Source organism: Perognathus longimembris, chromosome 3 (assembly GCF_023159225.1).
Source record: "Perognathus longimembris pacificus isolate PPM17 chromosome 3, ASM2315922v1, whole genome shotgun sequence".
Lineage (NCBI taxonomy): Eukaryota > Metazoa > Chordata > Mammalia > Rodentia > Heteromyidae > Perognathus > Perognathus longimembris.
The window spans coordinates 66,514,416-66,541,636 of NC_063163.1; the positions used below are offsets into that span (position 1 = coordinate 66,514,416).

The 27,221-nt window shown below is 51.4% G+C and overlaps 2 protein-coding genes across 2 annotated transcripts in view; one reads left to right on the forward strand and one right to left on the reverse strand.

Moving 5' to 3' along the window:
• Positions 1-3,769: 3,769 nt before the first annotated feature.
• On the reverse strand, positions 3,770-26,460 carry LOC125347637 (long-chain-fatty-acid--CoA ligase ACSBG2-like). The gene is made up of 14 exons (XM_048340628.1): positions 26,381-26,460; positions 20,989-21,089; positions 19,811-20,040; positions 18,787-18,875; positions 14,408-14,528; positions 14,077-14,157; positions 10,827-10,976; positions 9,550-9,726; positions 8,514-8,695; positions 8,160-8,393; positions 6,127-6,344; positions 4,764-4,903; positions 4,388-4,634; positions 3,770-3,843 (listed from the first exon to the last, which is right to left on the reverse strand). The coding sequence occupies exons 1-14, from the start codon at positions 26,458-26,460 to the stop codon at positions 3,770-3,772; spliced, it is 2,124 nt and encodes a 707-aa protein (XP_048196585.1).
• Positions 26,292-27,221, forward strand: part of Rfx2 (regulatory factor X2) — a 60,941-nt gene continuing 60,011 nt past the window's right edge. The window contains exon 1 of the mRNA XM_048341888.1: positions 26,292-26,446. The gene's annotated coding sequence lies outside the window, so the exon portion shown is untranslated. The remainder of the gene's footprint in view (positions 26,447-27,221) is intronic.

The following is a 27,221-nucleotide window of genomic DNA, read 5'->3' on the forward strand; positions in this document are numbered from 1 at the left end:
GAGCCACAGTACCACTTACGGCTTTTTTGGTTTATGTAGTACTGAGGAATCAAACCCAGGGCTTCATGCATGCTAGGCAAGTACTCTACCACTAAGCCACTCTCCCAGCCCTAAACATCTCTCTTGTCCAAGTTATTTTGTCATCTTTATTTTATGTCAGTCATGGGGCTTGAATTCAAGGCCTGGGCACTGTCCCTGAGCTCAAGGCTAGCACTCTACCACTTTGAACCACAGTGCCACTTCTAGTTTTCTGGTGGTGAATTGGAGATAAGAGGTTCACAGACTTCATTGCCTGGGTTGGCTTTGAACTGCGATCCTCAGATCTCAGCCCTCTAAGTAGCTAGGATTACCAGTGTGAGCCACCAGTGCCCAGCTATTTTGCCATTTTAGACTCTGTCATGACAGTAAAGCTCAGTCCTGAAGATGGAATTAAGCAAGACTCCCACCTGTTCCCAGTGAAGGAGGGCATGACAGCCCTGGGCCCCTCCCAGGGCTTTTGGGTCTCAGTGGTGATGATCTCCACACATTATATCAATGGATTTCTCACGGCCAGCCTGTGAGATGGGGGCCAAGTATACAGACTGAAAATCCTGCCACACCGCTGGGCAGAATTTGAACCCACTGCTGCCCTTAGAGCCCCAGCCTGTCCTCATGACACCAGACGTGGCACAGTGTTCAAATCCGGCTGAAAAACAGAGGACCAGAGAGAGGTGCCTTATCAAGATTTATTGGAAAGGTTTCCACGTTGCTTCCAGGCAGACGAGTGAGTTTGGGGGTCTGGTGCTTCAAGGTTGTGAAGGCCTTTTCTTTTTAATGTCTCCTGGGGTCTTCTGTGAAGAAAAGAACACGTCCACCATTGTGCACTGGCCTTGTCCCATATTCCCACGCAGGAAGAGCAGAGAGAGCTTGGGAGCCACCAACCCAACATACAGCGTCCTTAAAAAGGAACTGACTGATTCTTTGTTTGTTGTTTTTGAAAAAATAGAAAAGAAAAAATAATCAAGAAAGCAAGGGGGTGGGGTGAGGGGCCGGGGGGAGGGAAGGAGGGAGAAAAACGAGGAAGGGGATAACAGGTCTGAGGAAAAATGTATGTGTATTCACCTTAAGCATGCAAGTACCTGTAACCCCTCTGTACATCATCCTGACAATAAAAATAAAAATTAAAAAAGAATTTCAAGACAGAAAAATAAAAAGGGAACTGGCGAGTGGAGTAAGGGTTTACCAAAAGGAAACAGTGGCTGACACCTGTAATCCTCACTACCCAGGAGGCTGAGATGCGAGGACTTTGGTTCAAAGCCAGCCCGAACAGAAAAGTCCTTGTGAGACTCTTATCTCCAATAGACTATCAGAAAACTAAAGTGGCACTATGGCTCAAGTGCTGGAGAACTAACCTTGAGCAAAAAAGCTCAGAGACAGCACCTGGACCCTGAATACAAGCCCAAGAACCAAGAACAACAACAAAAAATGTACTCTTTACCTGATTATGTCACTGTAACCCCTCTGTGCGTCACCTTTACAATAACAATAAAAAATAAAAATAATCAACGTGCTATGTGAAACCGTAGCTTCTATTATTGATGATCTTCTTGTATCACCTTCCTGTGGTTGTACCTGCACTATCTCTGTATCTTATCTGAGTACATTGGAAACTGTGTATACTGGTATTAGAACTAGGAAACTGAAAGGGAATACCAAAATCGAGAGACACAGGGTAAAAAAAGACAAACGACTACAAAAGCAATACTTGCAAAACTGTTTGGTGTAAATGAACTGAACAACTCTTGGGGGGGAAGGGAAAGGGGGAGGAGGAGAGGGGGAATGAGGGAGGAGGTAACAAACAGTAAAAGAAATTTATCCAATGCCTAACGTATGAAACTGTAACCTCTCTGTACATCAGATTGAAAATAAAAATAAATAAATAAAAATAAAGGGAACTGAGAAAATCTGTTTTAATAACATTGTAGGTATTCAGCTTGCACCTCAGCAGAATCCTGTCTCTGACTCATCCTTCCCTCTCAATTAACTTGTTTTTCTTGTGCCAATCTTGCAGGCTTGAGCTCACGGGCTGGGCACTGTCCCTGGACTTTTTTGCTCAAGGCAGGGACTCTATCCCTTGAGCCATACCTCCATGTTTGGCTTTTTGCCAATCCATTGGAGAGGAGAGAGAGAGTCTCTCGGTGTTCTCTGACTGGGCTGGGCTTTGAACCACAGTCCTCTGGAGCTCAGCCTCCTGAGTAGCTGGGATTATAGGTGTGTGAGCCCCTGGCACGCAGCTTAAACATTAATTTCTTTCCGTGCCCAGGGGTTGTGATGGGCGTGTCTTTCTGCAGACCACGGCGTCACCGGCCACGTCCACGTGGTCTGCCACTCTGCCACAGAGTGAAATCAGAGTCAAGCCAGAGGAGAGGAGGGATGGTGAATGGCGTGCAAGAGCCACCAGGCCTCCCCGGAACAGGTACCCACAAATGAATATGGGGAAATGTGGCTGATGTGAATTTCCCCCCAGACCTCCATGCTTGGCTACCCCAGCATGTGACCTGATTTGGAGACAAGGTATAACCGGCGTCCTTATGCCAAGGGGACAGAGCCATGAAGGCGAAGGGGCCTGGAAGGACAGCCACCTGCCAGCCCAGGAGGGAGGTGAGGATGGGGTCTCTCCTCCCTCCCACCCTCTGTCCGTGAGCCTGCTGTGGTCCTTCTGGCAGCCCCACCACGCCGAGCAGCAGACTGCCGAGCAGCCAGCTGCCACAGCGAAGCACAGGCAGAGGCCCAGCTCATCCGTGAGACAAATGAACTCTGTGTGGACTCGGCCAGTCTTGAAATCTCCAAAAACCCACCCTAACTGGACACTGGTGCTCACATCTATAATCCCAGCTGTTCAAGAGGCTAAGATGTGAGGATTATGGTTTGAAGCCAGCCTGGGCAGGAAAGTCTATGAGATTCTTCCAATGAACCACCAGAAATAGCGGAAGTGGAACTGTGGCTCAAGTGGTAGAAAGTGAGTTTTGAGGGGCTGGGGATATGGCCTAGTGGCAAGAGTGCCTACCTCCTATACATGAGGCCCTGGGTTCCATTCCCCAGCACCACATATACAGAAAATGGCCAGAAGTGGCGCTGTGGCTCAAGTGGCAGAGTGCTAGCCTTGAGCAAAAAGAAGCCAGGGACAGTGCTCAGTGCCCTGAGTCCAAGCCCCAGGAATGGCCAAAAAAAAAAAAGAAAGTGAGTTTTGAGCACAAAGCTTAAAAACAGCACCCAGGCCCTGAGTTCAAATCCCAGTACACACACACACACACACAGACACACACACACAGACACACACACACAGACACACACACACACACACACTCCACAAACCCATGATGCCTGGGGAAGGACAAAGGAGGGAGAGTTGGCAGCCAGCACACTTGGCTCCTTGCCAAAGGCCTCTGGCCCTTGTGCCATAATGAAATTGCAGTTGTAATCACTGCTCCTGGGGGGCAGGAGGGGAGGGATCAACCATAGAAAGTATCACCCTTGACCTGGGCCCTGGTGGGGACAGCAGGTGTGCGGGGCACAGGCCACCCAAGCCCACCACACCCCTGTGTGTGTGTATGTGTGTGTGTGTATGTGTGTGTGAGAGAGAGAGAGAGAGGGAGCATGTCTTGTGCCAACTCTGCTGCCATGCACTGTGGCCACCTGTCCCCTTCCCCACCCCCCACCTCCCAGCCTGGCAAGGCCGGTGGCCGAGTCTCACCTCCAGGATGGCCACGTGCGTGTGCAGCCAGCAGTATCAACAGTACAGAGTGTCAATCTGCAGTTTGTATTTCTGGATTATGAAATGTCTCCTCATTTTGGTTGTGGGACCTGCGGAGAAAGGGAGAAAGGGAGAGAGTGGTCAGGTTATGAGGAGACACAAGACTGCTCCCACTTCGCATGTGTGTGGTCCTGGGGCTTGAACTCAGGGTCTGGGAACTGTCCTCAGCTTAAGACTAGCACGTGAGCCACAGCACTACTTTCTGTTTTCTGATGGTTCATTGTCGATAAGAGTCTCATGGACATTTCCTGCTGGGGCTGGCTTTGAACCCAGATCCTCAGATCTCAGCCTCCTGAGTGGCTAGAGGTGTGAGCCCCCAGCGCCCAGCCTTTCCCCCTGTGCATGGTGGTCCCCAGGCTGGGGTTGGGGGGGGCTCTGCCTCCCCCAGGGTGCAGGATTGGGAAGCATCCTCACTGTGCAGGACTGTGGGGAGCCTGGGTCGTACTCACACTGTGTGAGGCATCTGGAGCCTAGAAGGGCTGGGGGGGTGGGAGTGGGGGGAGCAGCTGAAGCCCATTGGGACAGGGCACATGGCCGGCCCTGTGGGGACTGGATCCCCAGTGGGAGGACCGTGCCGGGCTGTGTGGCGCTCACCCAGCTCCCCGCCCTGGATGGTGAAGTCCTTGTCCAGGATGAGCCACTTCTGGATTCTCTGGGCGTTGGAGGTGGCCTCCTGGTTGACGGCATCGATGCCCTGCTGGATGGCCTCGTAGACCAGCGGGTCTTTCAGGGTCACGATCTCGTGCACTGTGGACGCCTGGCTGCCCAGTTTCCGACAGAAGTTGATGGCATCCCAGCTCAGGTTGTCCAGGGGCTCCCCACTTTTCTGATCCATCTGACACTGCCCGGGGGACACCCGTGTCACCTCGCAGGCTCCACGGCCAGCTCCACCCCGGACCCGGAAATCCACCATGTGTGTGTGGGGGGGAGGTTGACCTTGGCCTGGGTGGGGCCCAGTCCCAGGGATCACCTTGAGCGTCAGTAGCAAGCTCAGGAACTTGGCTCCGTCGCCCACCAGCATGGCATTGCTAATGATGGGGATTTTCTCCTTCACCAGGGTCTCGATGGGGATGGGGGGCACATTTTCGCCACCGGCCGTGATTAGGATTTCTGCAAGCACACCTGGCTCATCCTGGGCCCCCGCTGCGGAGGTACAGCCCCCACCCCCACCCCATCCCAGCCCTACATCTCCCAGCCAATGGCGGCACTCCACCGAGACTCTCAGCCCTGTGCACTGCCCTGGAATGGTGCTGCGTGTGCGTGCATGCGTGTGTGTGCGTGCGTGCATGTGTGCACGTGTGCGTGTGTGTGTGTGTGTGTGCGCATGTGCCAGTCCTGGGATTTGCACTCAAGGCCCAGGTGCTATCCCTGAGCTTTTGTGCTCAAGGCTGGTGCTCTACCACTTGAGGCACAGCTCCACGTCTGGCTTTTTATTTGTTCACTGGAGATAAGACCCTTGTGGACTTTCCTGCCTGGCCTGGCTTTGAACAGCCATCCTCTGATCTCCACCTCCTGTGTGTTACAGGTGTGAGCCACTGGCTCTTGGCTCTTTTTTGTTTTAATGATTACTTGACATATGGCTGGCTAGACATCTTGAAGCCACTTATGCCACAAAAAGAAACGAGATAACCAAATTTAAGAGGAAGAAGTTAAATGATCCCTGTTTGCAGATGTTTTTGATCTATCCAGAAAAATCTACAAAGCCTTTATCAAAAACAGTTAAAATTGACTTAAAAAAATTCAGTGAAGTTGCCCAATACCAGTGCCTCACGCCTGCAGTCCCAGCTACTGCAGAGGCTGAAGGCAGGCGGGTCACCATTAGAAGTCAACCTATTAGACCCTATCTCAAAAACATTCAGCCACGGGCTGGGAACATGGCTTAGTGGTAGAGTGCTCACCTAGCATGCATGAAGCCCTGGGTTCCATTCCTCAGCACCACATACACAGAAAAAGCCAGAAGTGGTGCTGTGGCTCAAGTAGTAGAGCGCCAGCCTTGAGCAAAAAGAAGCCAAGGACAGTGCTCAGGCCCTGAGTTCAAGGCCCAGGACTGGCAAGAAAAAAAAACAAAACAAAAGCCTCCTCAGTGCTCTATCATCATGTGACAGGGAGAAATGGAGGTCTCTGGCTTGTCTTTTCCAAGCCCCTTTCCTGAGATAGACATTGGTGTGCTGAGGAATCCAGAGGTGACTGCTGGCTGTGCCTGAAGCCTCAGGCTGGATTGCACTGACGGGGGGAGGGGTGCCCTGCGCAGTGGCCTCTCAAGGAATGGAAGGTGGGTGGCTGGGGAGCCCATGCAGAGCCTGGCTCCGGGGACCCCCGGGGCCTCCTGGTACCTTTGATGCGGCCAGTGATGTACAGGAAACCCTGGCCGTCGACACGGCCCAGGTCCCCTGAGTGCAGCCAGCCCTCCTCATCGATGACCTCCTCCGTGGCCTCCTCCCGCTCCAGGTAGCCCATGAACACGTGCCGGCCCCACATACACACCTCCCCGACGCCATCCTTGTTGGGCTGGAACAGCATGTTCCTGCACCCGCTCAGGATCTTGCCGCAGCTGCGGGGGAAGCAAGGGAGGCTGAGGCCTGGGGGGACACCATCCGCTCAGGCCCAACCGCACCCATTCAGGGGGCCCTCTGCAGGAGCCAGCAGGCACCTGTGCCCAATGCTAGTCCAGTATTTATTATTATTATTATGATGTTTGTTGTCATTGCTTTGTACTGGACCTGAGGCTTGAACTTGGAGCCTGGATGCTGTCCCTGAACTTCTTCACTCAAGGTTGGTGTTCTAACACTTCAGTTACATCTCTACTTTTGGCTTTATTTATTTTTATTTTTGCAGGTCCTGGGGCTTGAATTCTGGGCCTGTGCACTGTCCCAGAGCTCCTTTTGCTCAAGGTTGGCACTCTTATCATTTTGAGCCATAAGCGCCACTTTTGGCTTTTTCTGTGATTCATTGGAGATAAGAGTCTCACAGACTTGGACTGGCTTCAAGCCATGATCCTCAGATCTCAGCCTCCTGAGTAACCAGCATGACAGGTGTGAGCCACCAGTGCCCACCTCACTTCTGGCTTTTGCTTGGCATGCTTGCTCATGGCCGACACTCTTATTTGAGTGAATGCTGCTAGCCCAGCTTTTGGTTCAAGGCTAGAGCTCTACGACTTGATCCACATCTCCACTTCCCACCTTTCTGGTGCTTCATTGGAGAAAGGAGTCTCATGGACTTCCCTGCCCAGGCTGGCTCTGAACTGCAGTCCTCAGACCTCAGCCTCTTGAGCAGCTAGGAGTACAGGCGTGAGCCACCAGCACCTGGCCTAGTCCAGTAAGTTGTATCAGCAGCACACTGTGACTTGGGAAAGCAAGCAGTGGTATAGGCAAAGAAAAAGTTTTGGTTGTTCTTCTTCCCGAGAGTCTCCCAAAGAAGAGACATAGCCAGGCTGCCAGACAGGGTGGCAGGAATGGCAGGGAATGGCCTGGCCAGGAGGTCTGCGAAGCCAGGTGGGGAGCCCTTTTTCTATACCAAGAGCTATCTGCATATGTATGACATCGGTTGAGGGCCATGCAAAATTAGCCATACAGGCAGACTGCCATGGGCAATGATTCTTTTGTACTAAATGATTTTGTGGGCCCTGGTGGCCTGACGTTCCCACCCCTGCAACAAACCCAGTTGCCAACCAGAGTGGTATGCTAAGGATTTGTGTAGCGCTCTGGGGAGAGCTGAGCTCAGAGAAAGGCAGCAAGAGACCAGGTGTGGCTGGGGGCCGGTGACTCACACCTGTCATCCTAAGCTGCTCGGGAGGCTGAGATCTGAGGATCGCAGTTCAGTCAGCCCGGATGGGAAAGTCTGTGAGACTCTTACCTCCAATTAGCCAACAAAAATGCCACACATACACACACAAAGCTCAGGTATGAGGTACATGACCATGGAGAGGAAGTGCCCTAAGGTCACATGTATACTCAAGATGAGAGAAGAGACAACAGATTATTAAGACAATGCTCAAGGGGCTTGACACTTTTTTTTTTTCTTTTTGGCCAGTCCTGGGGCTTGAACTCTGCCTGGGTGCTGTCCCTGAGCTCTTCAGCTCAAGGATAGCACTCTACCACTTGAGCCACAGCACCACTTCCATCACAACGGCTCTTACTATCATCTCACTATAATCTCAGTAGCAGAGATCTGTAAGATCGTGGTTCAAGGCCAGCCAGGGCAAAAAAAAGAAGAAAAAAAAAGTAGTGAGATCTCATCCTACCATAACAGAACCCTCTGCACACACCCAGTCGGGATTTCTCTTGGCCAGGCTGGCAGCCCCCACACACCCCATCTCTACCTATCCCCTGGTGTCGGGGTCTGGGCGAGTGTCTGCCCAGGCTGCTACCTGAGAACCTTGTAGTTGCTGCTGTTGGAGAAGGTGTGGGGACCCGAGGTCTCGCTCATGCCGTAGAACTCGCAGATGGGGATGTCCAGACTGAGGAAGAACTCGCAGGTCTCCTGGGTGAGGGGCGCCGCCCCGCTGACGAAGGAGTGGCAGCGGTCCAGGCCCAGGGAGTGCTTGACCTTGCTGAACACCAACGCCTTGGCCATGCGGTAGTTCACAGGGATGTCCCGCTTCCTGTGAGTCGTAACAAAGCCAGGGGAGATCCCACGGCCCCCGGAGGCAGAGAGGAGACCAGGGACTCCCCTAAAAAGGAGAGGTCAGCCTTCCCCTCCATCCCACACCCCCTCCACCTACCCCAGCATCCTTTGTGTGTTGACCTTCAAACCAATCAGTTTCGCCCAAGCAAACGCCTTTTTCTTCAAGCCCGAGGACTTTGCAATGTTCTCTTTGATTGTATCGTGTATCTTCTCCCAAATTCGGGGTACCCCCAGGAAGGCGGTAGGCTTGACCTCCTGCAAGGTGCTCACCAAGGTGCCCTGCAAGGGATAGAGCTGGAGATGGGCCACTCTCATCCCTGCCTCCCTCCCCAAAGACCACGCGGAGGCCTCCTCTTTGCTGACTGGACCAGCAGTCCAAGTTTTGTTCTCAGTAGGGATTTGATGGGGCAGTGTTTAACTATTAATATTTTTTTGGAAGGTAAAGTGGAAACAATCCTCAGAATTTTAGGGGTTTGAACTCTATCACATTATTATTTCTTCATTAAAATAGACACGTTTTCCTAGCAAGCAGGATAACATGGGCACCATAAATGGAATCATGTCTGTTCATATCAGACTTTACTACTAAAAGCTCAATTTTAGAGCTTTCTTTGTTTTGTGTGTGTGTGTGTGTGCTAGTCCTGGGACTTGAACTCAGAGCCTAGGAGCTAGCTGTCCTTGAGCTTTTTTGCTCAAAGCTAGCACTCTACCACTTGAGCCACAGTTCCACTTCTGACTTTTTGGTGACTTACTGGAGATAAGAGTCTCACAGACTTTCCTGCCCAGGCTCACTTTGAACCATGATTTTCAGATCTCAGCTTCTTCAGTAACTACGATGACAAGTATGAAACACAAGTGCCAGGCACGTCTTCCTTTTAATACCATTTCTATTTAGTCTTGGATTATTCATTGTACAATGGCTGTAACTGTACCTTGGGATAATGCTAAAAACTAAAGAAATGTGTTCAGCTGTTCACAATGCTATTCAGTGAGTTGACAAGAACAGAGGGGGGAAATCATTAGCTCTTTGGCTCTACCAAACACCTGTCTAGTGGATGAAAAGGCTCCACCCTCAAGGGAGGGAAGGGCTACCTTGGAGGACACAGAGGACCTGGGGCCCCCCTCAGCCTCACCCTGAGCGCATCTGGTTGAGCAAAGAACGTGAGCGCCCCGATCTTGATGGGTATCCAGATGTCCATCATCTGGGCAGCGATGTGGCTGAGGGGCAAGTAGCTGACCACCATCTCCTGCTTCCCCGACATCTCGTTGAGCCCCAGGTCTCTCACCATTGCTCCAGCCATCCATGTGATCTGGAGCACAAGGTAACCCAAACAGCCTCAACCTCCTTCAATGGCCTTTTAAAAAGCCTGTTCTGGGCCTTGAACTCAGGGCTTGGATGTTGTCCCTTAGCTTTTCCCCCCTCAAGACTAGCTCTCTACTACTTGATCCACGGCGCTGGTTCTGGTTTATTAGTTTGCTTGTTTTGTGGTTAATGGGAGAGAAAAATCTCACGGACTTCCCTGCCCCTGGCTGGCTTTGAACCTCATTCCTCAGTCAGATCTACCGGAGGGTTGCGGGCAAATGCCAGGCCATTCTCTACAAGGGACTTGGCACCTGCGTGGGGTTGGGTGTCTGAAGGGGGCAGGGCTGTGTGGAGGCCACTGCAGGACTGAGTTTCTCCCACACACGCATCCTTCTTGGAGCATTGAGTGTGGCGGTGTACGTTCCGTGGCCTCAGCTTTGTGGGAGACATAGATAATAGTATTGCTTTCTGGGCAGAAAACCCCACAAGACCCAGTTGGAACTATAGCTAAAGCAAAAGGGGATAGAGGCGTGGCTCAAGCGGTCGTGGGCGTGGCTCAAGCAGTGGAGCCAAAGCTCCAGCGGAAGGGGCGTGGCTTGGGTGTGAGGGGCGTGACTCACGCGGCCGTGGGCGTGGCTAATGCAGTAAGGGCAAAGCTCCAGCGGCAGGGGTGTGGCCTGGGAGGGGGGAGGGCATGGCTCAAGCAGTAAGGGCGTGGCTCCGTGTATGGGGCGTGGCTTGTGCGTGGGGCGTGGCTCACGCGCTGAGGGCGTGGCTCCGTGGTAGAGAGCCTACCTCGCAAACCCACTTTGCCCCTCTGGATTGGGAACGTGCTCCCCGCCCTCCATGACAGTATGTCGTCCAACACAGCCCTATGCTCTCCACAAATATGAGTCCCTTTCATTTTCAGAGCCACCACCGGCAAGGAAGCATGACGCTGGGGGATGATCCGTCACCCGCCTCACAGAGCCAGGTTTGGAGCTGAGGTAACCCCCCCCCCCCCAAGTCCCAAACTCAATCCTGACCCCTGCTGCTCCCTGCATTTAGCGCTGGCCCACAGCTCTGTGACCCCCAGTGCCGGTGGCCTGTGCCCCCCGTGCGGCTCACGTTGTCGTGGCTGAGCATCACGCCCTTGGGCTTGCCCACGGTCCCCGAGGTGTAGATGAGCACGGCGCACTGATTGGCCCTCTGGCTCAAGATGATGCGGTCCAGCTGCATGTCAGAAACGTGGCTGCCGAGCTCCATGAAGTCATCCCACTGTGGGGTGGGGGCAGAGGCGCAGCACATGGAAACCCCGCCCCCCTCCCGCCCCCCCCCCCCCCCGCCCGCCATCTCTTCCTCACAGGCCAACTGGATGGGCTGACTCTCTCTCTCTCTCTCTCTCACACACACACACACACACACACACACACACACACACACTCACTCACTCACTCTTTCTCTCTCTCTCTCTTCCCCCCTCCCACATTGGCTTGAAGCCAAGGGGGGGGTCCAACAGCCTGGGAACACAGTGATTGGATAAGGCCTGTACACGTGACTTCAAGTAGTCCAATCAGTGCTGGGATCATGGTTCGAGGTCAGCTTGGGCAGGAAAGTCCATGAGACTCTCATCTCCAATGAACCAGCAAAAAGCCAAAAGTGGAGCTGTGTCCCAAATGGTAGAACACCAACCTTGAGTGAAAAAGCTAAGGGACTGAGTTCAGGCTCCAGTAGCAGCACACACATAGACATGAAGAAAAAAAAGTGAGAGTAAAATAAGCTCAGAGTCTTTGACCTCCTGGTTGCACCATGGCTGAAATCTATGCACTGAGCTGTAGTTACATGAGCCATCAAGTTATGTTCTTTTGCTTAAGCCAATTGGGGCCAGGGTGCAACCAATAGTAACCTTCCTGAGAGTAGGTGTCATCTCTTTGGTAGACAGGGAAGCTGAGGCTCAGAAGTGGAAATATAGCGATCCAAGTTCACACAGCAAACAACCCAGGAGCTAGCATGCAGCTCAATATGGCAGGGAGACAGAGCCTCGTGCTCTTACCACCAGTGAATACTGCCACATGCAGAAATCCCAGGCTCATGCCTGTGATTCTAACTGCTTGGGAGGCAGAGATCAGGGGCAGATTGCAGCCTGAACTCAGATCAAGCAGAAAAGCTTGAGAGTCTCTGTCTTAACCCATGGCTGGGTGTGGTGACACAGACCTGTTACTCAGGAGAAGCACAATGGCTGGATGTGGTGGCACCTGCCTGTCATCCCTGACAACACAGGGAAACATAAGTAGAACGACTGCAGTCCAGGATGACCCTGCCTCCAAAAATAACCAAAGGAGGCTAGAGGTGTGGTTCAAATGGTAGGGCATCTGCCTGGCAAGAATGAAGCCTTGAGTTCACTTTCTAGTATAGAAGAATAAGAATAGAAGAGTAGAATAGAAGAATAAAAAGGAAGAGGAGGAAGAGGAGGACGACGATGACGACAAAGAGGAATTTGACCACTGAATCTCAACAGCTCTAGGGGCACACAGTGATGTCACCTGCACAACCCCCAGAAATGGCCAACATCCTGTACCTCCAATCTGGCACTCAATCTTCATGCTCAGGAATCCCCAATGAATGGGGACATGGAAAGCCTCCTCTGGACATCCCTGCACATTCTCTGAGAGATATGCTAAGCCTTCCCGCACTGGAGTCTCTCCTAGCACTTTGCTGAACCCCTATCCATAGCATCCGTGATTAGACTGGAGCTGGCTGCACATCGTGTTGCCCTGATCCAGTCCTCTCTCTTGGAGACATGGAACTACCCCCTCCCCACCACTGGGCCTACAAATACCTTGCACACGCCCAGGGATTGTCTTATTTTGCTGTAGTTATTCCCAGTTTCCATGCTGAGCTGCTTCTTTGGCTTTTGCTTCTAATGAATGTATTATCTAAACAATTTGGGGGGGGCTCATATCCAGCCCTTTTTGGGTTCTTTTCCGGGTATCATCTTGTGCATCAGACTGGCCTGGAACATGATTTTCTACCCATTCCTCCTGTGTACCTGGGATGACAGGCGTGGACCACTATTTCTAAGTTGTTAGTTGACATGGGGGGGGTCTTTTGAATTTTTTGCCCAGGCTTGCCTCCGACTATGATCCTCCTGATCTCTGCCTCCTGAAGAGCTGGGATTATGGACATGAGCTACTGGCATCTAACTCTCAAACCTTAAAACTACAGGGTTTATCATATATTGTAAATAAATACCTTCCTATGTCATTGAAGTGTCCCCTACAAATTAATGTCTTCAAACAGGCCATTCCAGCCTCCCAGCAACACTGAACAATCACTGGAGATTTTTAAAAATTATTAAAATGGTGGTCCTGGGGCTTGAACGCAGGACCTGGGTGCTGTCCCTGAGCTTATGTGCTCAAGGCTAGTGCTCTACCACTTGAGTTTGGCTTTGAAGAGCCTCCAGGACTTTGCTGTCCAAGCTGGCTTTGAGCCATGATTCTCAGATCTCATCTTCCTAAGTAACTAGGATTATAGGTGTGAGCCACTGGCACCCAACAACTTGTGTTTGTTGTTGTTGTTGTTGTTGTTGTTTTTAATATGTGTGTGGTCTTAATAAGGGTCTCACTTAGTAAGGGTAGCCCAGTCTGGCCTGAATCTTCCAATCTTCCTGCCTCAAACTCCCAAGTAGTGGGATTACAGGCAGACACCACAATGCCCAGCTTGGAGACTTTTTTGCTGTGTCAACAGGAAGAACTCTGTGGTCTTGTAGAAGGTGGAGGACAAAGAAGCAGCTCAGTGCCCCCACAGTAGATTATAAGTGGTATATTATAAGTAAAGAATCATCCGCCCCAAATGCAAAACCCAGAAACCTCATAGTCAGGGTCCCTTCTAACAAAGGAAGCTTCTAAATGACCTACTCTTAGGAGAGTGCAGATGGAGTCTCTCCTGGGACATGTCCAGTACCTGCCAATATTCATCCGCAACTGTCTAGTCATAGTCCAGTAGGCACAGATTTCTAAGATATAATGCCAAAAGCACAGACAGAGGGGTGGGCGGAAGGGGGAGGGGAATCAATGCTAACCCTACCCACTCAGGAGGCTGAGATCCAGAGGATCACAAGTTGGGAGTCATCCACAGCAGAAAAGTTTACAACATGATGCCACCTCTAACTAACTAGCAAAAAGCACGGCTGGAGGCATGGCTCAAGTGGAAGAGCGCCAGCAATCAAGCTGAGCAAGGCCCTAACTTCAAACCATGGTATTGGCACAGTCAAAACAACTGATGAACTGGACCAAAATGAAAACACTTCTCAGCCTTCCAAAGTTCACAAAGCAAACAAAGACAAGGCCGAGAAGGGGGTGCCGCCCCTCACGCTTACACAGTACAGGTTGTCGCGGCTGGTCATGGGCTCCTTGTACTGGATGATTGCTTTCAGGGTCTCCAGCGAGTTCTGCGGGATCTAAAAGAGAGTTCTCTCTGGGCTTCGGGGGTCCCCCTAACGCAGCGCCAGCTTTTCTTCCATCATCTCAGCATGGCTCTGTGCCACTGAGCACAGCCAGCTTGGTCTGGGGACCCCCGGGATTCTCCCCGTGGCTCACGTCGGCCGCAGGGAGGGGAAGGCAGCCTCTAGGCCAGGCTGCGCTGTGACCAGTGGGGCTGTACCTGCTCCCGGGGCACACCCCATCCCCTCACTTCGCCCCAGGCCTCACCGAGAGGATCTTGCGCAACTGCAGATCGTTCTCCACGAGCAGGACGTCCACCTTGGCGTGCGTGATGACGTACTGACACGCTTCCGAAGAGTTGGTGGAGTAAATGCCGACGCAGAGGCCCCTGGGGAAGCAGCACACAGGCGCCGGCGTGTCAGTGACTTAGTGCCACCGGCATGAACAGCGAAAGGGAGGATATGTTTGGGCTCAAGGCCGCCTGGGGTGGTTTAAATATGTTTTTCGTGGTACTGTAGTTTGAACTCAGGCCCTCCTCGCTTGCAAGGCAGGCGCTCTCACACTCCAGCCCGGCTCCATGGCCACCACCACCACCACCACGCCCACCACCATAGACGCCCACCACGCTAGCCCCACCCCTGGTGTTTATAACCACGCCTCATCACCATAGCCACAACGGCTGCATGGACACGCCCACCATGCTAGCCACACCCCTGGTGCTTCTATAAGCTTCTATAAGACACGCCCATCTCCCTAGGTACGCCGACCCCACCAGCCCCACCCCTGGCGTCTGTAACCACGCCTCCAGCACTTAAGCCCCGCCCATTGCTACAACCATGCCCCCACGCTTATAGGCATATCTGGTTCTTCAGCTCTGCCCCACCAGTCTAGCCCCACCCTCAACTCCCTAACCACGCCCACCACTCTAGCCACGCCCCTGCTGCCTGATCCCATCCACTTGATCATTCCAATGACACCCCTAACACATGCCCGGCTCCTCCACTCCAGCCCAGCCCCACCCCACTTGAGCCCTGCTCCCCTATATTCGAGCCAGGCTCCACTGCTTGAGCCACACCAAGCCCTCTAGCCACACCCCTGCCACTCAAGCCCCGCCCCACCTCCTTAGCCCCGCCCCCAAACCTGAGGGTCTACAGGTGCATTTATTTCCCCAATGGCTAACGACGGGAAGCATCTTTGCCAGGGCTCACGGGCTACTTTTCTCTGTGATGTTTCTCTCCCAGTCTTCCACTTCCGCCCATTTAAATATTTGGTCTTTTTAGTTCCCAGTTACAGGATTTGTTTGTATAGTCTAGATACCAGATCTCTGGCAGCTTCAAGTTTGATCATTTTCTCCCACATAAGTTTTGGCATTCATGCGCTTGTTGGTGTCTTTCTTTTGCTCAGCAGAAGTTCACAACATTCATGAACTCCCAATTTTTAACTTTTTTTTTTTTTGGTCAATGTGGGGCTTGAACTCAGGGCCTGGGTGCTGTCCCAGAGCTCTTTTGCTCAAGGCTAGTGCTCTACCACTTTGAACCACAGCCCCATTCCAGTTCTAGTTTTCTGGTGGTTCATTGGAGATAAAAGTCTCACCGACTTTCCTGCCTGGGCTGGCTTTGAACTGTGCTCCTCAGATATCAGCCTCCTGAGTAGCTGGGATGACAGGCGTGAGCCATCAGGGCCTGGCTAATGTTATTTGGTCATTTCTCTCCATCTCTCCAGGCAGTTACTGCTACTATTGTTGCTGTTGTTACTATTTATGATCTGGGGTCAGATAAACCTTAGTTTGGGCCACATGGTCTTCACTGAATCACTGTGGGAGTCTGAGAACGCCACTTAACCTAAGTGTATACACACACACACGCACGCATGCACACACACGTCAGATATTCTCAAATTGTCTACTAGAGGCCAGGCACCAATGACTGGAGGAAGATGGAGGTTCAGGCCAGACCTCCCGTAAACATAGTCACATTCAAAACATAACCAACTGCCAGGTACTGGTGGTTTAAACCTGTCTTCCTAGTTACTCAGGAGGCTGAGATCTGAGGATCGAGGTTCAAAGCCAGCCTAGGCAGGAAAGCCCATGACTCTTATCTCCAGTTAACCACCAAAAAGCCGGAGATGGAGCTGTGGCTAAAGTGGTAGAGTGCTAGCCTTGAGCTGAAGCGCTCCAGGACAGTGTCCAGGATGGTTACACACACATATACACAAAAGTTATCTAGTGGAAATAACCGAGTGACGAGGTCGACATGAGGGACAATCATGCCCCCTGCTGGTCATGCCTGGGTACTATATTTCAAATGTCTAGCCACATAAACCACAGCTTGTTATAAACCACAGCTTGTTAAAGCAACACAATATCGTTTCCGTTGCAATGGATGTGTGTGTGTGTGTGTTCCAGTCTTGGGGCTTGAATTCAGGGATTGAGCATTGTCTCTGAGCTTTCGTGCTCAAAGCTGGCACCCCACCACTTGATTCACAGCTCCACTTTGGGCTTTTTTGTGTGTTTTAATTGGTAATAAGAGTCCCACAAATTTTCCTGCCTGGGCTGGCTTCCAAGCGTGGATCCACAGATCAGCTTCCTGGGTAGCTAGGATAACAGGTGTGAGCCACCAGTTCCCAGGCTGACTGAATATTCGAAGCACCTTAGATAACAAAATTATCATATAAGTGGAATTTTAAAAGATCATGCTATGACACACATGTATATACATTTCTACCTCTATGGGTGTACATGCATGCATGTCTGTAGTTATTTCCTAGAAAATGGATTACGAGAGCAGAGGGGTGGAAGGTTGGAGAGATGAGGGAGAATGATAGAAGGAGAGATACTGACCAAGATACATTGTACTTATAAATTGGTATGTTCAGGGGCTGGGGATATGGCCTAGTGGCAAGAGTGCTTGCCTCGTATACATGAGGCTCTGGGTTTGATTCCCCAGCACCACATATACAGAAAATGGCCAGAAGTGGTGCCTGTGGCTCAAGTGGCAGAGTGCTAGCCTTGAGCAAGTTCAAGAAGCCAGGGACAGTGCTCAGGCCCTGAGTCCAAGGCCCAGGACTGGCAAAAAAAAAAATTGGTATGTTCAATTGAAACCCCTTTGTACAAGTACTTAAAGATAAACATTTAAAATATTAAAAACAAAACTATTTTAAAGAAAGAACATGGATTAGGTACACAAGGGAAAAATAAACTTCCATTTTGATTCACCATTGTGATTGTGTTATTTTTGTGTTTCTCATCAGAGCTGGCTCTGCCTTTAGGTGACCCTGGGCTGGGTCTGGGGACCGGGCATGGAATGGGCAGGGGTTCAGGGAGGCTGCTCAGTCCCTTGAGGGCCCAGGACACCCACAGAGACCAGTCCTCTCAATGTCCGTAGACTTCTTCCCTTTTCATGGCTGAGTGATATTCAAGTGTGTGGGTAGACCACATTTTGTTTTATTACCAAGAGGAAGAGACTCTAAGGTAAACAAAAATGACTATTGATTCTTTTTCCTTTTCCTCCTTTCTTCCTTCCATCCTTCTTATTTCCTTCCTTCTTCTCTCCCTTCCTTCCTTCCTTCCTTCCTTCCTTCCTTCCTTCCTTCTTTTTTGCCTATATTGTGGCTTGAACTCAGGACCTAGTTCAGACTGGGCTTTCTTGTTCACAGTTGGTGCTCTGTCACCAGTGCTATACCCCCCAGTCCAGATTTTTGCTGGTTAATTGGAGATAAGAATCTCTCAAGTGGTAGAGTGCTTGTCTAGTATTCATGAAGCCCTGGGTTTGATTCCTCAGTACCACATAAACAGAAAAAGCTGGAAGTGGTGCTGTGGCTCAAAGCACTAGAGTACTAGCCTTGAGGTGAAGGCTCAGGGACAGTGCCCAAGCCCAGAGCTAAAGCCCCACTACCAACAACAATAACAACAACAAAAAAAGAAGCTCAGAGACAGTGCCCAGTCCATGAGTTCGAGCCCCAGGACTGGCAAGAAAAGAAAAGAGAGAGAATGAGAATCTTTCAAACGTTCCTGCCTGCCCTGGCTTCAAACCTCTATCCTCTAGATCTCAGCCTCCTGAGTAGCCAGGATGAAGAGTGTGGGCCACTGGTGTCCGGCTGCTCTTTTTTTCTTTGAGGGGTTGTTTCAGGACTGACCCCTCCCCATGGTGACTTGACACAGAGCATGTGACGTCAAAGCAGTGAGGATAAGAAAGTCTACCCACAATGTCTGTCTTTCTCTGTCTCTCTGTTTCTCCCTCTTTCGCCTTCCTCCCCCTCTGTCAAGAATCTGGTTTGGGGTGCAGGCTCTGCTGCCCATTGGCCACCCACACCTTAGTTTCCTCATCTGTGAACAGCATGGCAGTTCCCTGTCTGAGCTTTTATAGGACTGCGCATGTGCACACGATGCAGCACACAAGCAGACATCCATAGATAGTCTCTGTCGTCCTTATTTCAGAGCTCTGCAGCTGAATGAAAGACACATCCTGGATCCCCACTGTAAAAACTGTTATACCTGGACCTACAGTCAGAAGCAAGCACCACAGACACCTGCTTGTTGACCCCAGGGCTCCACCTGACATTCCTGCTTGTGTCTGAGGCAGTCCAGCGCCGTCCAGCCCAGGAGGCAGCAGCTCATCACACACAATGCACCACGTTGTCCAACTCACCCTGCCATGATGGCTCCGAGGGCCGCGGTGAACCACTCCACTGAGTTGAAGCCCAGGATGCCGACACCATGGAATCGCTCCAAGCCCAGCTGGAGGGACAGAAGAGGACAGTCATGAAGGAGCTCCCGGCTGTGTCACCTGTAGTTTTGATCTCATCCATAGTTTGAGACAGACCAGGCTCATTGGGGCCAGCCAGCTTTGAACCTAAAACCTAGTGGGTTGCTGTGACTGTGGGTGCTCATCTGTTTCTGCTACATGAGACTCTTATCTCCAAATGACCACCCAAAAGCCAAAAGTAGAGCTGTGGCTCAAGTGGTAAAGCCTTGAGTGAAAAAGCTCAGGGCTAGGTGTCAGTGGCTCATAGCTGTAACCCTAGTGACTCAGGAGGCTGAGATGTGAGGATCACAGTTTGAAGGCAGGCCCAGAAGAAAAGTCCTCGAGACTCTGATCGCCAGTGAAATACCAGAAGTGGCATTGTGGCTCAAAGTGGTGGAGCTCTAGCCTTGAGCAGAAGAGCTCAGGGACAGTGCGCCCAGGATGTGAGTTTAAACCCTAGGGTGCACACACACACACACACACACACACACACACACACACACACACACGACAAAGGTTGCTCCCTCCCTAGAGAGTAATTGGATAACTGATGATCAAAGATTACAGGGAGAAAAAAAAATTTTTTTTTTGCCAGTCCTGGTGCTTGGACTCAGGGCCTGAGCACTGTTCCTGGCTTATTTTTGCTCAAGAATAGCACTCTGCAACTTGAGCCACAGTGCCGCTTCTGGCCTTTCCTATATATGTGGTGCTGAGGAATAGAACCCAGGTCTTTCATGTATATGAGGCAAGCGCTCTTGCCACTAGGCCATATTCCCAGCCACACAGGAAAAATATTCACCAAATAACATCTATGTTTTGGTGCCTGTGGATTTTGTACTGGACATATATGTGTTGTGTGTGTGCATGTGTGTGTATGTGTGTGTGTATGTGTGAGATTTATCCTGGAATGTGACAAACCCCCACCTACCTTGATCAAGGCTTTGGCAGCCTTCCGGCAGGCTTCATAATACTGACTGAAATTCAGAGTGTCCCAGTTTTTGCTGTTCTTTGTTGCCAGGGCTGGATAAGCACCAAAGCGGTCGACTGACTCTTGAAACAGTGTGGGGATGGTCACAGGGATCTCGTGGCCCGGCCCGTGTTTTGACAGCCTGAGAAGGACAGCTCCATCACGGTGGGTGGTCCACAGTCTAGAGGCACCTGCTAGTAGTTCCCAAGAACAGGAACATGGGGTGTTAGTTATTTTGGAACTTTGGGGTGGAGTGGAGGTCTTTTTGGACCTAAGGTGCTGAGTGTTAAGTTATTCCCACAACACTCGAGCAAAGGGGTCTTTGTTACCCAGCAGTGCCTGGCTATTATATAGCGATACTTATGTAAAGACAACCATAAGAGGCAAATGTAGGGATATGTTTTGATGCACCGTCAACACTGGTCCACTCAAACTTCTTCTACTTTTCAGTTTTTCATGAGCCCTTCCAACAACTTATTCTAAGACTTTCCAAGCATATAAGAAAGTTGAAGATTGGGTGGGATGGCTCATGCCTGTAATCCCAGTTACTGGGATGGGAGAGATCGGGAGAATCAACAGTTCCAGGTCAGCCCAGACAAGAATCATCACCCTCCCCCTTCTCCAACACTGAGCTGAGCATCATGGTGGTGAGCCACCTCCACTCCAAGATACAGGGTGGATGGAGATCGGGAGGCTCATGGCTTGAGTTACTGTGAGGTGGGTTGTTACAAAACGAGGCCCTGCCCACTTGGTTTGCAAGTGCCCTCTTGTCCCTCTCCCTTGCATTCCTGTGGTGGGAGACATCACCAGGTTATGATGTGGTCAATCCCACCTTCAACTTCTGAGCTTCTAGAACCTCTTTTTTTTTTTTTTTTTTTTTTGGCTGTTATAAATCAGTCAGCCTCAGGTAATCGCTGATAACCACATTTTCATATTGGTACATTAGGGCACTGTTGCTTATGCATGTAAAAGAAGAGTTCATATGCAAATACCATTTATGCAAATGAGGGGACATAAGCAAATCGATGCCATATGCAAATGAGGTTTTCAAAGAGGTCCCACAGGGTCTGGGCAAGGAAACCTTGGATCCCTTTGAGGAATCAGTGTTCTCTCTCCTCCATGCTGTGGGCCACACATACCTTGATTTAAATTCGTATCTGTTTTATGGGGCTGGGGCTCCTGTTCTTGAGTTACTGGGGCCTCTGCCCTTCCAGATTTGTAAGGATCACTCTTCATTGTACTGCAAGGCAGAAGAGCAGAGAACTTAGCAAGGCAAAAAAAAAAAAAAGGGGGGGGGCTGGGGATATAGCCTAGTGGCAAGAGTGCCTGTCTCGGATACACGAGGCCCTAGGTTCGATTTCCCAGCACCACATATACAGAAAACGGCCAGAAGCGGCGCTGTGGCTCAAGTGGCAGAGTGCTAGCCTTGAGCGGGAAGAAGCCAGGGATGGTGCTCGGGCCCTGAGTCCAAGGCCCAGGACTGGCCAAAAAAAAAAAAAAAAAAAAAAAAGGGTTCAACTCCCATCAATTGGTCATGTCTGCCAGGAATCCTGCAATCCATTAGTCATGTCTGTCCTGGACCTAGGAAATCTGAATGTCAGATGAGAGAGATATGGAAGCTTAGGGGGCATTTAATCTGTGTTTCCAGTAAAAAGAGAAGATGAGGAGGAGGAGGACTAGGAGGAGGAGAGGATGAAGAAGAGAAGGAGAAGGAGAAGAAACAACAACTCTGGAATGGCTAGACTACAAAGACTAGGTCTGTAGGTTTTTCCTCTAAGAAAAACATTTAGACACCTCAGAAGACAACATTTATCTACCCTGTCAATTTATCCTGGAAATAGGAAGCTCTTGGCATCCTCTGAACAGGAAGGTCTTCAGGTGGCCACACCCCTTCCTTGCACAAGATGATTTAGTATTTAGACATAACCTGTGCACATCCTGCCATATTTTTGTTTTCTTTATTCATTTTTAGCTTTGCTGGGGTTTTGAACTCAGGGACTTGGACTTGTGAGGCAAGCACTCTACCACTTAAACTGTATTTCCAGTTCTTTTTTTTTTTCTTCATTTGTTCTCAAGTGAGATCTTCTGCTTTTGCCCAGAGTTGGTCTTGGAATATAAAGCTTCTTATCTCCACCTCCTGATTATCTGGGATTACAGAAATGAGCCACTGTGCCCGGTTCATCTCTGTAATCTTAGCTACCTGGGAAGCTGAGATCAAGAGAATTATGGTTTGAGGCCAAGCTGGGAAGACAAGTATGAGAGACCCTTATCTCCAATTAAGCAACACCAACCCAGTGAACAATACCAATAGATACAACTGCAATACAAAGGGCACAGTGGGCCGGGCACCGGTGGCTCACACCTGTAATCTAGCTACACAGGAGGCTGAGATCTGAGGATCATTGTTCAAGGCCAACTTGGGCAGGAAAGTCCATGAGAATATCTGTGATGAAAACCAGAAAGTAGTGCTGTGGCTCAAAGTGGTAGAGTGCTAGCTGTGATAGAAAGAGCTCAAGAATGGTGCCCAGGTCCTGAGTTCAAGTCCCACCATCACAAACAGAAAGGCACAGAGGCTCTCTCCCCTCCTCCTCCCCTGCCCCCTGGCTGGTGCCAAGCCGGGGTCTGAGAGAGAGTCACACGGACCTGCTTTTGCGATGGGCACAGGGACACTACAGCATGCCAGCCTTCACAGGCAGGGTGCTTGGTCATCCTGGTGTGGCTTCAGGGGCTGAGACATGGGGACACTCAGGTGTTTCTCCTGCAAAGATGACATACAGGGAACTGGCTGGAAGCCCTCATCACCCTCTTGGTGACAAGGGAGGCAAGAAACGGGCCTGTTCCCTCCACAAACCTTCCCCAAGCAACCTTCTGGAACCTTCTGGAACCTTTCCCTTGTGACATCATTGGGTGTACTGTCCATCTTCTCCCCATCCCCCACTGCTAGAGAAAAGGACTTCAGGGATGCGGCATTGCAGGTCCCTTTCCATTCACTGCTCACTCGTTCACTCATTCATTTATTCATCTCAACACTGTGTGTGTGTGTGTGTGTGTGTGTGTGTGCGCGCTGGTCCTGGGGCTTGAACTCAGGGCCTGGGCACTGTTCCTGAGTTTTCTTGCTCAAGGCTAGCTAGCTCTCTACCGCTTGAGCCACAGGTCTACTTTTGATTTTTGCTGTTGTTGTTTATATGGTACTGAGGAATCGAATCCAGGACTTCATGAATGCCAGGCAAGCACTCCATCACTGAGCTACATTTCCAGCGCCCCTCCCCCCTTTAAGGGGCTTTATGTGGCTTCATTCTTCCTCACCGAAGACTAATCATGGTCACCACAGTTTGTCAAGGGAAGGGCTGTATGTCCCAGAGAACTGTGATGACAGAAAGAGAGAAGGCAGTCACAAAACAAACACACAAATAAACAAACAAAGAAATAAATAGAATAAAAGATTTCCAGAGCACTCAGGTGCTTTGCACACAAATCCACTCTTCCTGGGCACGAACCATGGGGCTTCTCTTTTCTCTTTTTCTCCCAAGAGGACAGGGCTCAGGCAGCTCAGAGCCAAGTGAAATGTCCTCCCAGCAACCTCACAATGCCTGCTAATTGTCAACAGAGAAAAACAGCTGTGGGATGGGGAAAAAGTTCTAGTCACTGAGAAAGAGTCTCTTTAGGATCTAGAAAGTTCGGGGGGGGGGCGGGGCAGCTTTCTTACACTGCTGGCCTCATCTCATTTTCTTAAGTCCTGCTAAATCCTGTGGTTTGGTTTGGCTGGTTTCTCTCCCTCTCACTCTGCCATTCCCGGGGCTTGAACTCAGGGCCTGGGTGCTGTCCTTGAGCTTTTTGCTCAAGGCTAGTGCTCTACTACTTTGAGCCACAGCCCCACTTCAGGCCTTTTTTTGCTGGTTAATTGGAGATAAGTCTCATGCACTTCCCTGCCCAGGCTGGCTTCAAATCTTGATCCTCAGATCTCAGCCTCTTAAAGTGCTAGGATTACAGGCGTGAGCCACCAGTGCCCAGCCAGGACTCACTCTTTAATATATGTGTGCTGGCTCTGGGACTTGAACTCAGGGCTTTGTGCTCTTGCTTAGCTTTGCTGTTCAAGGCTGGTGCTCTCCCACTTGAGCTTCACTTTTGGACTTTTGGTGGTTCATTGGAGATCAGAGTCTCACAGACTTTCTTTCCTACATGGGCTGGCTTCGAACTACAGTCCATAGATCTCAGCCTCCTGAGTACTTAGGATGACAGGCATGAACCACTGATGCCAGACAGTAACATGGTTTTTTTTTTTTTTTTTTTTTTTTAATTCACAGCTGCATGGTGACAGCGGGGCGGGGCAGGGGTGGGGGTGCTTAGGCTGGCAGCAGCAGTCTTCCAAGCATGGCCTTTGGCCTGAGGCTCAGACATTATCTGCAACATGGGCCATTCAGTGGTGAGGCTGGACCTTTCTGGGCAGGTGTCATCCAATGTTCCTTCCTTCCTTTCTTATGGCAGGGGAGAAGATGGCTGTCCTTGCTGGAGGCTGAGACCTGGGCTAGGCTGCATTTGGCTCAGGACGCTGGTAAAAGAAGCTCTCACCTTCCACAGCTCGAGTCCTGGGTTCCCTTCCACAACTGCCTTAGAGATAACTGTCCAAGCGGAGCTCCTGTGGCTTATGCCTGTCATCCTAGCTACTCAGAAGGCTAAGATCTGAGGATCGTGGCTCGAGGCTGAGATCTGAGTATTGGGGTTTGAAGCCAGCTGGGGCGGGAAAATTTGTGAGACTCTTATCTCCATGTAACCACTGAAAGGCCAGGAGTGTAGCTGTGGCTCAAGTGGTAGAGTGCTAGCCCTGAGCACAAAAATCTAAGGGACAGTGCGTGCACGCACACACACAAAGAGACAGTTTAATACTCTCAATGAAGACATGCAATGTCACCCACTAGAAAGGGGATGAAATCAATTTAGCACACCATGATCTATATTTTAAAGAAAATGGAACAGAATAGAGAAAATAGCAGAGCATATGGCCGGATTCGTGTTTGACATTGTTGTCACCAGCAGCAAACAGTTCACAGCTGAGGCTGAAATGCCAAGATGTAGTTGGTGCTTGTCCTCATCCCTGGGATGTCACATTGCATTGCGGCAGGACTCCCATGTCAGGGAGAGGTCATACTGCTTGGTGGGAAGGCACAGTCAGAGATGAAGGAGTCAGTGCCCCACATCAGTGGCTCACACCTGTAACCCTGGCTACTCAGGAGGCTGAGATCTGAGAATTAGCATTCAAAGCTAGCCTGGGCAGGAAAATCCGTCAGATTCTTATCTTCATTAGTCACCAAAAAGCCCAAAGTGAAGATCGGTCTGTCTGTCTGTCTTCTCTCCCTCTTTTCCTCCCTCCCTCCCCCCCCCACACTACAAAAAACCCCAAAAAACAGAGATTAAGTAGTCAGGCTTGTTCTAATATATTTGGTTCCACACTACTGGGTTGAAGTGTTTTTTTGTGTTTTTTTTTGGCCGGTCCTGGGCCTTGAACTCAGGGCCTGAGCGCTGTCCCTGAGCCTCTCTGTGCTCAAGGCTAGCGCTCTACCACTTGAACCACAGCGCTACTTCCGGCTTTTCCACCGTCCTCTAGCTGCCTGTTCAAAAGTGGACACGGGCCTGGTTCCAATAAAACTTTATTTACAAACATAAGAAGGCAGAATGGGAGCACAGGCTGCAAACTTGCCAACCTTTAAAACTTGTTGAAAGTTGGGGCTGGGGATATAGCCTAGTGGCAAGAGTGCCTGCCTCGGATACACGAGGCCCTAGGTTCGATTCCCAAGCACCACATATACAGAAAACGGCCAGAAGCCGCGCTGTGGCGGGAAGAAGCCAGGGACAGTGCTCAGGCCCTGAGTCCAAGGCGGGAAGAAGCCAGGGACAGTGCTCAGGCCCTGAGTCCAAGGCCCAGGACTGGCCAAAAAAAAAAAAAACTTGTTGAAAGGAAAGTTCAATAAAACAGAAAAAAGTTGCCTGTAGTTATCAAGTGGTGCTAGAGGTGATGGTGATGATGATGACTGAGCATGTCTTTTTTACAAAAAAAAAAAACCCACAAAAACAAAAACCCCAAATTCCCATCTTGGGTGTGCTGGTAAGGTAACCAAGGCCGCAGGGGGACTAGGGGAAACCGACTTCCTCGAGACCCCGCCGCGTCTCGCTGCCCGCGCGCGCCGCCGCCGCCGCCGCCAACCTCCTCCGAGCCGCGCGCGCCTCGCGCCAGGCCCCGCCCTGCTGTGCGGCGATTGGCCGGGCCTCGCCCTCTTCCCGGATGGGGCACGCCCCCTCTTGATAGGCAGCTCGCGCAGCCACTGGGACGCCGCGCAGCCGCGCGCCCCGCCCTCCCCGCGCCCGTTGGAGGCGGGGCGTGGGCGGGCCGTTAGGGTGCGCGCCCCGCCCCTGGTCGCGGCGGGTGGACTGGCGGGCGACTAGAGGCCGGCGGCCGGGCGGGCGGCGGGAGCCGGAGGAGGAGCCGCCGCCGCCAGCGCCGCCATAGAGACTGTAGCCGTGGAGACTGTTACTTACCAACGGGGACCAACACGCAGCCGCCGCCGCGGGAGCCTCTGCCCGAACTCCCGGCCCGAACTCCAGGTGACCGACGCCATCCGGCCCGGCCGGGGCAGTGCGAGGTGCGGCTGGGGCGGGGCGTGAGGGACCCCGCTCGGAGAGGGCGGGGGGGGGGGGCGTCGCGGGTCGGGGAGCACACCCGGCCGAGCACCCCAAACCTCCGGGGTACCGCATCCCGCGGAGGGGGCGCCCCGCCTCTCGGTTCGGTTGAGTTTGGGGGACCCCCTCTGGCGATGCCCCTTTCCCCTGGTGAACCCCGCTTGCGGACCGACGCGTCGCCTCACTTGTTAGAAAACTTCCTGGGCTGGGGGTGAGTCGGGGGACCCCTCTTGGCGCTTACGCTCACTCTCGCCGAATTGGGGGCGCTCAGGAGCCTCCCTCGTACTCTCCGAAGTCTCCAGAAGTGGGTGTTCTTTACTTTTATCTTCCCAAATGGGGGTCCCCTTAGACGCCCCGTCTTGGGGGGAGGAGGCGCCTCAGAATCGACTTTTGGCTCCCAAATCTTGAATGGAGGGGCGCCTGGAATCTCCTCTACCAGAACACCACCACCCCCAATTTCTGCCCTGAGGCCCCTTCTGCTGACAGCCCCAGGCTCCCGGAGCGGGGGCGGTGAGGGATTCCGAATCGCTCTTGGTGTTCTTACCGCTCATTCCTAGATTTGGGGCGTCCTAGGAGCTACTTTTTTCTATGGACCGGGGGGCATACTGTTTTAGGGGGACCCTGGGACCCCCTTTCTCACTCTTTGTTAAAAAAAAAGAGATTTGGGGTGTCCCAGAAGCTGTTTTGTCCTCTTGGCCAC